The sequence below is a fragment of the Lotus japonicus genome, chromosome 2 (genome assembly GCF_012489685.1).
Source record: "Lotus japonicus ecotype B-129 chromosome 2, LjGifu_v1.2".
NCBI lineage: Eukaryota > Viridiplantae > Streptophyta > Magnoliopsida > Fabales > Fabaceae > Lotus > Lotus japonicus.
This window is the reverse complement of record NC_080042.1, coordinates 29,605,846-29,617,591: the sequence shown is the minus strand read 5'-3', so window position 1 is coordinate 29,617,591 and position 11,746 is coordinate 29,605,846. Positions and strand designations below refer to the sequence as shown.

The window sequence follows — 11,746 nt, the reverse complement described above, 5'->3', positions numbered from 1 at the left end:
TCGGCGGAGTATTATTAGCTAAACATACTCAGGAGAACGTAGGGAAGATGTTTAGAATCAAAAATGAAGTATTCAGGATAGTTTTGCAAAAACCTCAAAACTATGAGCACAGAAAGACATAGAGAAAAGCTATGGAAAAGACGATCAGAGGTAAGGATTAGCGACTATACCTCGAAACCTTGAAGTAGCAACTGTTTAATCGATGATCAAGCAAGAAATGAACAAAATCTTCTCTTCTCCTCCTCCTTGCAAACTTGCGGCCTTCTTGGGAGCAAATGGGTGAGTTTTGTGATATTTTCTCATTTCTTGGCTATATATAGAGGTTGGCAAAACGCGGTAAAATGAAAGTTTCGCGAATCTGATTTTTCCGGCTTCATTCTCCGTGAATTCTAAGATAGGTTTTGGCGACATAAAACCAAAACTCAAAAGAGGTTTCCTAGTATTTTTGGTAACTAATGCAAAGTCGGTGTAAAACTATTTTACCCGATAAGTTGCTTTTTGCATCGAATGTCGGAATAGAAAACTTCCTTCTGAAGAAAGATTGAAATCATCAAGAGAAATGGGTGTACGCGTGTAGAATCTTCATTTGAAGCTCCGAATAGAAAAAGTCTTCATTGTCGGGTGATTCTAGGGTTTTGAAATACCAGGGTTTCGGTTTCGGCAAACTTCCGATGATTGGAATCGGACGTTCGTAGATTCTAGAGTTTCGCCTCGAAACGATTGTCATACAATGAATAAGAGAAGTTCTAACATTTCTCTGAAGATTTTTGGAATAAATTCCTACAGTGTTCCAAGGGTGGAACTTAGTCTTTTCCTAAGGTTCTTGTCCTAGGTTTAAGCGAATCGATCGTGCTATACCTTTTATCGATTCGGATACAATCCTTAGACTTTTCCTGAACTTTCTCCTTCATAAATTTATTTCATTTAGTAAACTCTTGTTCAGGTTTCCCTTCACGATACGTCAAGCCTAATCATAAATGGAAATCTCTTCCACTTATTCTAAGCTTAAAAACTTGGGTCTTACAATGAATCATGTGGAGGAATGTGAGTGATGTAGATAGGATTTGTCCCTCCTATGTAACGGGAGTAAATATCTACAAGCCACTTGATAGAGTAAGACTTTGAAATGCATGGCCATACTCAGAAAGGGTAAACATGAGATATTTATTTCTAGAAAGTCTTCTCGGGCATCGAGGAACATAAATTGAACATACAAGGATGACACATCCATGCCTTGGTTCAATTAGATATAAGGACAAAGGGATCAATCACATAAAATGTTAGTCACAAGATATACTATGTCGGTGCAAGGGCATTCTTAATATTTAGGTCATAGTGATGTATTGCTAGATACCACTCATTATTAGTGATATTAAATATACTTGATTAAGCTCAAGTGCAAGTGGGAGATTGTTGGTATATGCACTAGTAGCTTAATATTTATATTTAAATATTACAACCTAAATATGTAAGAGATACCTATAGGGTCACATGCATAGAATTAGCCCACTAGAAAATATGTCTTATTGGACCAGCCCATTGGATAAGCCCATAAGGCTCCAATAAGAATTAGGGTTAGCCTCCTCGTGGGTGCTTATAAATAGAGCATGAGATGCTCAAACCCTTGACAAGAAAAATTACACTCTCTTGCCTCTGCTAGTACAAGGAGCCGCAAGAGAGATCTAGTGGGAGAGTTCGCGTGGACTGTTGTAGAGACAAGGCTACCAGTGCTTTGTTTGCCCAGACAGTCTTCAAGAGGTAATCCTTATTACCCCATTATGTGTTTGATTGCAACATGAACTTTGAAACATGCAGTTTGCAAGATCTTCTCATATAGGGAATTTTATTCCACTGCGGTAATCAACATCATGATTCCCTTCAGAGTGAAGGAAGGCTATAAACCAAACACATGTTGAACTCAATCTCTTTAATGGCTATAAACCATTAGGATCAAACTCAGAAATCAAGACAAGTCATCATAATGACAACAAAAACAACTATAACAATACTCAATGGTTCAAAAAGCTTTTGAACTACTCAATCGAATTTACAACCAAAACATACAGTTTTGCTAAATTAGAAAAGTTCACATAACGAATACTTATTCCTCTCGTTTTCCATAGGGTTCTCGGTCTCTGTTAGGATACTCAATGAGGCCTTTTCACACTTATACGCACACAAATCTTTTCATTAAAGCGATTAACACATCATCTCTAAGTAACATCTTTCATTATCCTTTCCACATGCATCCAAAGGTAATTACTCTAGACTCTTGCAAGATTTCTTTCACAATTCTCTTTACCCTCATGACTTACTCAACAAATCCCTTATAACAACATAATGCCTCGAGCGCCACTCATAGATCAATACACTAACCGCCATCAACTAAGATCTACCCAAAATCATTTCTTGATCATCACTATTCCTCTAGAGTCTAACTAGGGGAGAATCCATCAAGTCTAGTCTCACAACTATACGTATCATTCGATAATCATCACTTTCATTCTTATGCATTATTATCATGGACAATCAAAAACAACACTTGGAACACTAAATGACAACTCTCTGATTCTCTTAAGTCATTTAACAAAGATTCAACACTAAAGCTTCACCTCAGACGAAAGAGATTACAATATTCACTTTCCATATTCAACCTTTAAGACATAAGTTCTAGTCCTGGATTAATCGCTTAACTACACCAAAGTCTTCGAACTTACAAACGTTCAAATCTTAATTCTCTACAATCAAGTACTTATAATAAAATCCTTAAACTTCTTAAAACTCAAGATTCAGGCCTAAAACACATCTTCAACATCAAAACTTCCATCACAACTTAATCAATTTCAACTAAAATCTTTCAAAGTCCAATTTGTAAAACCCCATTTTTTCCCATTGTTTTATTTAAAAACGTTTATCAGAGTTTAGAAACATATCTAAGGGAGTATTACACTTCTTCACGAAAACTCATTAAAATTAACACTGATTGTGTTTGAAAATTTATAAGTTCATATGGTTTTCAAAGAATAAATTATTCTTGCCAATAAAATTTCTAAACCAGCCAGATAATTCTATGATGCATAAAATCACTTATTTAAATAGGTTTATCTTCCATGATATTCCAATAAAAATTCATCATACTCAGAACAGAATTTCATAAGCACTTCGGCCATCAACAGTACGACATCGCCATAATTTAGAAAAAATTTCAACAACTTCCATAAGGAGTGGTTATAAAATCCTCTCAACATAAATGTAAAAGTAACGTAAAATATCTACCCAGTGTTACATTACAGAGCAAGACACTCATTTTATAATAATAATAATAACATAAGCTAAGACTCTCCGAAGCTACTCCTCATGAGCCACATCTCTACCTCCAGTACCTGAGCGATGTCGCATAGAACATCATTCCAACAGAAGGGTAAGAACTTACATTGTATAAAATATAGCATAACAAAGAGCAAGTAAACAATTCAGATTTGGCTTTATAAACTCTTCACCTTTTCTTTAAAATCTAAGTGATTATAATATTTGCTCTCAAGACAGTTTCATAATTCTTATTGTTGTTTCGAAAAATTATAAGTTTTAAGAAGAAGAATAATTCGACTTTACCACAACAGCAAAACAATTCACCAACAATTCACCAAACACATAAAACCACTGAAAACGTGAAACTTAGTGTGTGAGACTCTAATGTATGCATGTGGTACCAATTGTTAACTTTAGCGGTATCACCGCGTCCACTCCAGACAGTTAACCACCAATGAAGTCCACGCCAGACTTCCAGAACCACTCCAGTTCTGGGACAAACCTCAGTTTTCCGATGAAAACCGACACGTTGCCTCTTGACTAAATGAAGTGTATTTCGTGCAAAAACTCATAAATTAAAACATGCAATTTGAGACCACTCCAGCCCCAAATATATAACATATTTTCTCACCAAATTCCATAACGGAAATCACACCAAAATTGCACAAAATAACACTTCAATATAATTATCAAATCATTCACTATTCCACCGATAAAATAGCAACACAAAATCATCAAATGTCTCTTATCAATTACTAGAACCAGTTCCAGAATCAATCACAGAAATAAGCAGAAACATAGCAAACTTGGTTTCATACAAAATTTTACCAAACATAGCCTTATACCTTAGTTTTCATACAAAATTGGTTTCACCCAACTTGGAATTCTGTAGAGAGCAGTAGAGAGAGTTATGCTCTCTACAGCACAGGCTGTTAGGGTGTCTGCGAGCAAAATAGAGTAAACTTGCAGATAATTCTGGTATTGAACCAGCAATCCAAACATTATGAAAATATTACCCAATATAACTCTATGAGTTAGCTTTCATACAAAATTAGTTTCACTCAATTCAGAATTCTTTAGAGAGAGTTATGCTCTCTACAACACAGGCTGCTAGGGTGTCTGCGGCCAGAAACAGAGTGAACTTGCAGATAATTCTGGTACTGAACCAGCTATCCAAAAATTATGAAAATATTACCCAACATAAACCTATGAGTTAGATTTCATACAAAATTAGTTTCACTCAATTCGGAATTCTTTAGAGAGAGTTATGCTCTCTACAACACAGGCTGCTAGGGTGTCTGCGGGCAGAAACAGAATGAACTTGCAAATGATTCTGGTATTGAACCAGCAATCGAAAAATTATGAAAATATTACCCAACATAGCCCTATGAGTTAGCTTTCATAAAAAATTGGTTTCACTCAATTTGAAATTCTGTAGAGAGAGTTATGCTCTCTACAACACATACTGTTAGGGTATCTGCGGGCAGAACAGAACAGAACCCAATTTTCCCTAGAACCTCAATTTCGCTTAAAATCAATTTTGCTCACCACATGTTAACACTCAACACAGTCTCTCAATTCTGAATTTTCAAAGAAGATGGGGGTTCCTTCATGTTAAACTCAACCTCTGTTATTCTACAATTATACAAGGTAAATTCAAACTCTTACCTTCTGTGACACCGGTACAAAGCCTCCTTGACCCTTTTCTTCTTGAAGATCAAATTCTAGGTTTTCTCTACCTTTTCTCCTCTCCTTCACCTTTCACGTGTTTCTCTGTTCTGCTGCTTCTCTAATCCTAATTTTCTGATTTCTCTCTTTTTAATTCTCTCATAACCCTTAAATAATCTTACAATGGGCCCCACTCCCAACTACTCACTTAAAACCTAAAACCCTTATTTATCTATATCACATAATAACTTAATTATCTAATAAAATCACTTAATGACCTTATCATCTAATTAAATCACATAATCACATAATCATCTAATTAAATCGCATAAATTATCAAAATACCATATAGCATAATAATAATTAAGATAAAATAATAAATAACCTAATAACGAAAAGTGGGGTGTTACACAATTCCTTATTCGGAAATCCAAAGTCTACTTTCTTGATCTCAAATCAAAGCATTATCAAAATTCCAACACGATCAGGGTCCAATCACATATAAAAGAACACGGTTTTCAAAATTGATTCTTAAATCATCGAAAACACATAAGTACATAACTTTATATGAATTATACGAAACAGTTAACTTACGCAATTAAACAACTCTTTCTCACTCAACAGTTACAACAAATAATAGAGTACATATCTCTTTTGAAATGAAAATCATTTTGTAAAACAAATCAAAACTCCTCACTAATCAACTTTTAAACTTCGATTTTTCACAATAACAACGAAAGAGTTTATTTTCTTTAAATCTTGCTTGCCCGAGGCTAAAACATATACAAAGGTTGAAGGCTTACACAATCCAAGTTCTGAAAGCTTGTCGGCGACGAGTCGCCGGAGAAAGTAGTGGCCCGCGAGGGTCGACGGAGGAAATGTCGCAGGAGACACAAAAGAGATAGTGTTTCTTCATCCTTTCGCGGTCCAAAACTCAATGGCGCTGTCCGTTTCCCTAGAGAGTCGATGGTTTGACCAGAAAGTCAAACTATAGGTCGGTGGTGCTCACTAGTAAAAGTCGTCCAAATCTGAAATTGATTGAAGGTTTTTTCTCTCGTCGCGACAAGGATTGTAGTGGTGCACTCCGTTTTTCTATCAGTCGCCGGAGTTGAGCGGAAAACTCCTCCAAAGGTGGCAACCGCAGAGGAACGACGATTCGGAACATGGGTTTTGTTGTGGATGTCGCAAGGGTTTCGACGGTACTAACCTCACTGCGAACGGAGGCTCAATGACACCGGAAATGAAGTGCGAAGTTGGCGACGTCGGCAACGTTGTTTTTCTCATTTTCACGTTGATTCTTGGTCGCGCTACCGCTCTTTTTTCGTTGCGGTGTCTATGGTGGCTTGTGCTCAGCCAAGAGGAGAGGAAGAGCGGTGGTAGCTGGCTCCATGGAGAGTGAAGGAAGGCGCGGTGGTGGTGTGTTCGTGGCCATGAGAAAGGAGAAAGAAGGAAGCTTGGTGGTGGTAGCAAACTCATCCATGGTGGTTGGAGGAGTAGCCTTGGCGGGAGCTTGTGTGTGTGTGGTGGTGGCCAGGATAGGCTTCCATGGTTGGAGATGAACAAGAACATGTTGATGATGTTGTTGGTGGCTGGTGGTTGCAGTTGCGCGTGAAGGAAAAAGAAGAAGAAAAGAATTAAAGGTTGGTACCTCCTACAGCAAACAAAATGAGAAAGAAAAGAGAGTGAATGGGTGAGTGGTCGAGAGTGAGAGAGGGAGAGATAAGGGTGGGTGGAAAAGGATGGGCTATCCACGTGTCCGGTGGTGAGGGGTTGAAGATATTTTAAAAACCGGGTATAAATTGATTTAGACACTGAAGATTTCACTCATAAAGTTAAGAGAAAAATATAGATATTATATATTATTATACCAAAATTTTTGAGGAACTCTATGAAATAATAAAATATAAATTTGAATAACTTTGAGCAAATTAAAATTATTCATGAACAAAGAAATGAGTAAAAACTGAGTTAAAGAATAATTGAAACAATTAGAATAAATATGAAGTTTTCATATTAGGCATCTAAGCTATGTATTTCTCTATAAAAGGTCGATACTTGTTTCAGGTTCATTTAAATGATAAAATGACTTGAACGCAGTCTGCTTTTTGCATAATTACTTTTTGCAATAAGCGTCAGATGAGAAAATTAATTCACAGAAAAGATTCCTAGCAGTGAAAGAATTTAGACAACGCCAAAACCTTTTGTTCAATGTCTCACTTAAGTCCTAACGGAGATAAAGTCTAACTTTATCGGGTTTCCGAAAAACGAACCCTATCGATCTTACAGTCGAAAGTTTCGTAATAGAACACAGATTATCAGAAAAATACCCTTAGGGTCGAAATATAACTTAAACAATGCTCTAGTAGCAGAATTAGCTTTTTTCGGATTCTCTGAACCTCAGTCAGGTGCAAGTACGACTCGTGATATCATCCAAACTGACTATAGTCTCATAATTTTACATATATTGCATATTTTACATCGTTTCGCTTGTGAATTTTCCATTCACTAGCTCAGGTTGCTCTCACGCTCACACAAAAACCTAAGCGTGAGTCAGAATTAATTAATAATAATGAGAATAAAAACAATAAAAATATGTGTCTTACACAGTTCCCTTTGTGACTGGGGCTTCGTTTTGTTTTAGTTTTGGGGCTTTGACCCCTCCTTGTAAAAAAAAATATGGTAAATATATCTAGTATCTTTAAAAATAGACTTGAACTTTGCATTAATTGCAGTACTAGTAAATTCTACAACTCTTTGTATTAATAATTATTTTTGGTGAGTTTTATTGTATTAATTTTATTTATTAAATATTAAATGAATACCCTTAATGCATTAAAATTGACTTCAACCTTGCATTAACTACAATACCAATCAACTATAATGATTCTCTATCTCATAAATTCTATAACTTACCATACTTATAATAAAATATTAAATATTCACCCTTTAATGTTTTTAGTCTACACCAGCAAACAATTTTCCTCTTGTCACAAAAAAGTCTACACAAAAAAACTATTAAATTTAGTTTAGATTTTATTTAAAGTAATAAATTGAAACTAAATAATTTTTTTTATACATGGAAGTATATTAATTAAGTATTAAAACTAATTAATGGCACAGTGAGATTTTTTTAGAACAATATCTGAAAAAATACTTTTGAAATTTTTGAATGACATTATATGGCCTTTTTTGCTATTCACTCTTTTTTTTGCGCTAATTTTAAAAAAAAATTACTTCAAATGCGTTTAGTTATGTATTTATTGGTAAAATAATTTGAGAAAACATAAATGTAAAAACTAATCATAACTTTAATTAAAAACGGAATTTTCTTATAGTAAATTTATTATTGACTAAAAATAAAATAGTATACTATTGGGAGAGAAAAACAATTGTTTCATGAATGGTTATGACATACATCAAAGATAAAAAAAAATACAATTTACTATAATCATTGTATTAAATGCATATTAAAAAAAAAATTCACAAAATACATAGCATAATGATATTAAATTTGTGCGATATAAAGGAATAGGCAAAGATGATGAGAATGAGCGTTTCTTTGCCATACACAAAATGAAGGTCTCAATTCTAATATTCCTTTGTTTCCTTCCATTCTCATTTGGTAGCTTAAGCGTTGGTTTCTATGCCTCTACCTGTCCTTTGGCTGAGAACGTTGTAGGCGACGTCGTTCAAGCACGATTCATCGAGGACTCATCCATCACCGCAGGCTTGCTTCGGATGCATTTTCATGATTGCTTTGTCCAAGTAAGAATTGTTTCCCCATTAATACTGCATATACCTTTTTGTATTCTGTATAGATTCGTGCAAATGCATAAAAACGAATTTTAGAAAAAGTAGAGACATAAATTTTATTTTTTTTTTTGAAAATGGGAGAAAAGAGAAAATTTATATTAAGGTATTTTTGGGAAAAAAAAGTTTTAATAAAAGGTCAGAGTTGAAGGGATAGAAAGAAAAAAATTAGGGAAAGAATATTTTTTTAAAATAGATTTTACCATCAAGAAGAAAGGGGGTCAAAGGATAATACATCATTCAAAAGATTTTTTTGAGAACAAAATGCATTATGTTCATAAGAGGAAATATTACAAGAGAAACCCTCTCCAAAAGAGGGAAAAAGTCCATACACGAAGCGCCAGAGACACACACATATAAAGATAAAATGATGTGATTGTTTATGTCATTAAAAAGTAAAAGAATTATTTTAATTTACTTAAATATTAAATACCTGATAATAGGTAAGGTGATCATGAATTCATGACAGGTGTTTTAGGAATTATAGTCAATTTTTTACAAACAAAAACATAACTTTTTTCTGTTAAAAAAAAATCATAACTTTTTGTATTCTAGGACGAGCCTAATTTCAATCAGGAAATGAAATTTATAAAACCCCGAGTAAATGTTAATGTATAAAGTAGGCAATTTGAAAATTAGAAGGGATAGGTAAAAGTAAAGAGTAAAAAGAAAAATAAAAAGGAGAGTCATAACAATTCGAAGTTGAAAAATTGGGAAAATTATTTGTTGACGCCCAAAATAAAGATAGTATGAAAAACAAAAAAAATATGATAAGTGATGTGATGACAAAAACAGTAAAGAAAGAGGTGAGGTGAAAAAGGCCAGTGAAGATGAAAGCGGAAAACAAAGTAAAAAGTGCTTACATAAGTGCCTGTTTGGTTTGAGAAAACATTTTCTGTTTTCATTTTCCAATCTCAATTTCCAAAAACAATTTTCATTTTCAATTTCCAAAATTCAAGAAAACATGTTTGGTTAATTTTCCATTTTTCATTTTCTGAAAATGAAAACACTAGAATTGTGTTGATTCAACTATTTTCAATAATTTGAATGAAGCATTTTTTAATGATAAATGTATAGCTATAATTTACTTTGGTACATAAATGTATAGCTATATATTTATTTGCTAAAAATATATGAACAATAAATATACAATATAAATACTTAATTGTATATATATATTAAGACGTTAACTAAAATATTAAAATAGTCCTTATCCCCACTATCTTTATCCCTGCAACACTGACACGCTCATATACATAACCAGAACACTATTACCCCTTTGAATGGATCCTTCATCCTTATTGCTTGTGAGGGTAAGATTTCTTCAAGAGCTTGACCAGTGATTGGACTATCATTGTTCCATTTGAAAGCTTCGAAGGGTCATCTGGTACTTAAAAGTCCTTGCTTTGTTCCACGTGTCTGTACCAGATCTTCAAAAATCAGAGCTTGAAACATACTCGAAATAATTTAGAGCGTGTGCTTTCTCTTCCATTGTGCGTTCCTGCTGAGATTCATTCTTTGATCAAAACGTCGTATTAATCTAAGCGTTGAAACCACATGAAGGAATTTTTATTTTTAATTTTGTGGAGCTTACGGGAATCGAACCGACAACCAGGAGGTTAGTGGAAGAAAAAAGAACGCATCTCAATTAGTATTCCAACTATTTACAGGATTGCCACCGCGTTTTCATATTTTTTCATTTTCAAAGGGTTCAAATGGAAAACGCTGGAAACGAGGATTTTTTGTTTTCAATTTCTCACCTGTTTCCGAAAATATTTTCATTAAAAACATTTTCAAAAAGTAAAGTGAACACATTTTCCATCCTATTTCCTGTTTTGTATGAAAATGAAAATAGGAAATGATCAAACCAAACAGGTTAACTTCTCACATTCTCTGTTTTTTACACTATTTATATGTTTGGTTTCAGGGTTGTGACGCGTCTATACTAATAGATCCAGTTCCAGCGAAGAACAGAACATCTGAGAAAATGGCAAACCCAAACCTAACAATTCGTGGATTTGATATCATTGATGATGCGAAGAACATCTTAGAGACAGTTTGCCCTTCAACAGTTTCATGTGCAGACATCATAGCACTTGCTACAAGAGATGCAGTGGCTCTATCAGGTGGACCCACATACCTCGTCCCTACTGGAAGAAGAGACGGTTTACTCTCCGATCCGTCGCAAGTGAACCTTCCAGGGCCAAATCACAACGTGTCTGAAGCTCTTTCATTCTTCACCGCAGTCGGGTTGACGCTGGATGACATGGTGACCCTTTTGGGTGCCCACACTGTTGGTTTTGCTCACTGTAATTTCTTTCAGCGGAGGTTAGCGAACCCTGATCCCACACTAGATCCTACTTTTCGCACTTCGTTGGCGCAGCAATGTGGGGCATTATCTATCAACAAAAACCCCACTGTGTTTTTGGAGCCAAACACACCTGATTTATTTGACAACCAGTATTACAGGCAAATACTTAAAAGCAAGGGAGTGCTTAACATCGATCAACAGTTAGCACTTGATCCATCCTCCAAAGGATTAGTCTCGAATTACTCGGTTGATACTAAGGGTTTTCGGGAGAAATTTGCTGATGCTATGATCAAGATGGGAAACATTGGGGTCTTGGTTGGAAATGATGGGGAGATCAGGAAGAATTGTAGGGCATTTAATATTCCCATATAGTGCTATTAAAGCCATTGTAGAAGATTTTAATTATTTTTATTAATATATGGACAATGAAATAATTTAATTTTAAGTACTTACTTGAGACATTATTATTTTCCTTTTTTTTAAACAACACATTATTATTTTCAAAGTTGCTTCAAATGTTGAAAAGCCTAACTATTACTTCATCTGTTCTTTATTATAAGTTGTTTTTTGTGGAAAAAATTCATTCATAAATATAAGTTACTTTTTAATATATATTTAGGAAGTATTAAATTTTTTTTTCAAATTTAC

At 34.4% G+C, this 11,746-nt stretch overlaps 1 protein-coding gene across 1 annotated transcript; it reads left to right on the top strand.

The window, feature by feature from the left end:
• The first annotated feature begins 8,550 nt into the window (after nt 1-8,550).
• On the top strand, nt 8,551-11,516 carry LOC130735332 (peroxidase 44-like). The gene is made up of 2 exons (XM_057587378.1): nt 8,551-8,742; nt 10,715-11,516. The coding sequence occupies exons 1-2, from the start codon at nt 8,551-8,553 to the stop codon at nt 11,468-11,470; spliced, it is 948 nt and encodes a 315-aa protein (XP_057443361.1). The 3' UTR covers nt 11,471-11,516.
• The last annotated feature ends 230 nt before the right edge of the window (nt 11,517-11,746 follow it).

Bases quoted from the DNA above. Each gene is read 5' to 3' on its own strand.
- LOC130735332 (XM_057587378.1), top strand. From the start codon at position 8,551: ATGAAGGTCTCAATTCTAATATTCCTTTGTTTCCTTCCATTCTCATTT. The intron at 8,743-10,714 runs GTAAGAATTGTT...GTTTGGTTTCAG, and splicing joins TTCATGATTGCTTTGTCCAA to GGTTGTGACGCGTCTATACT.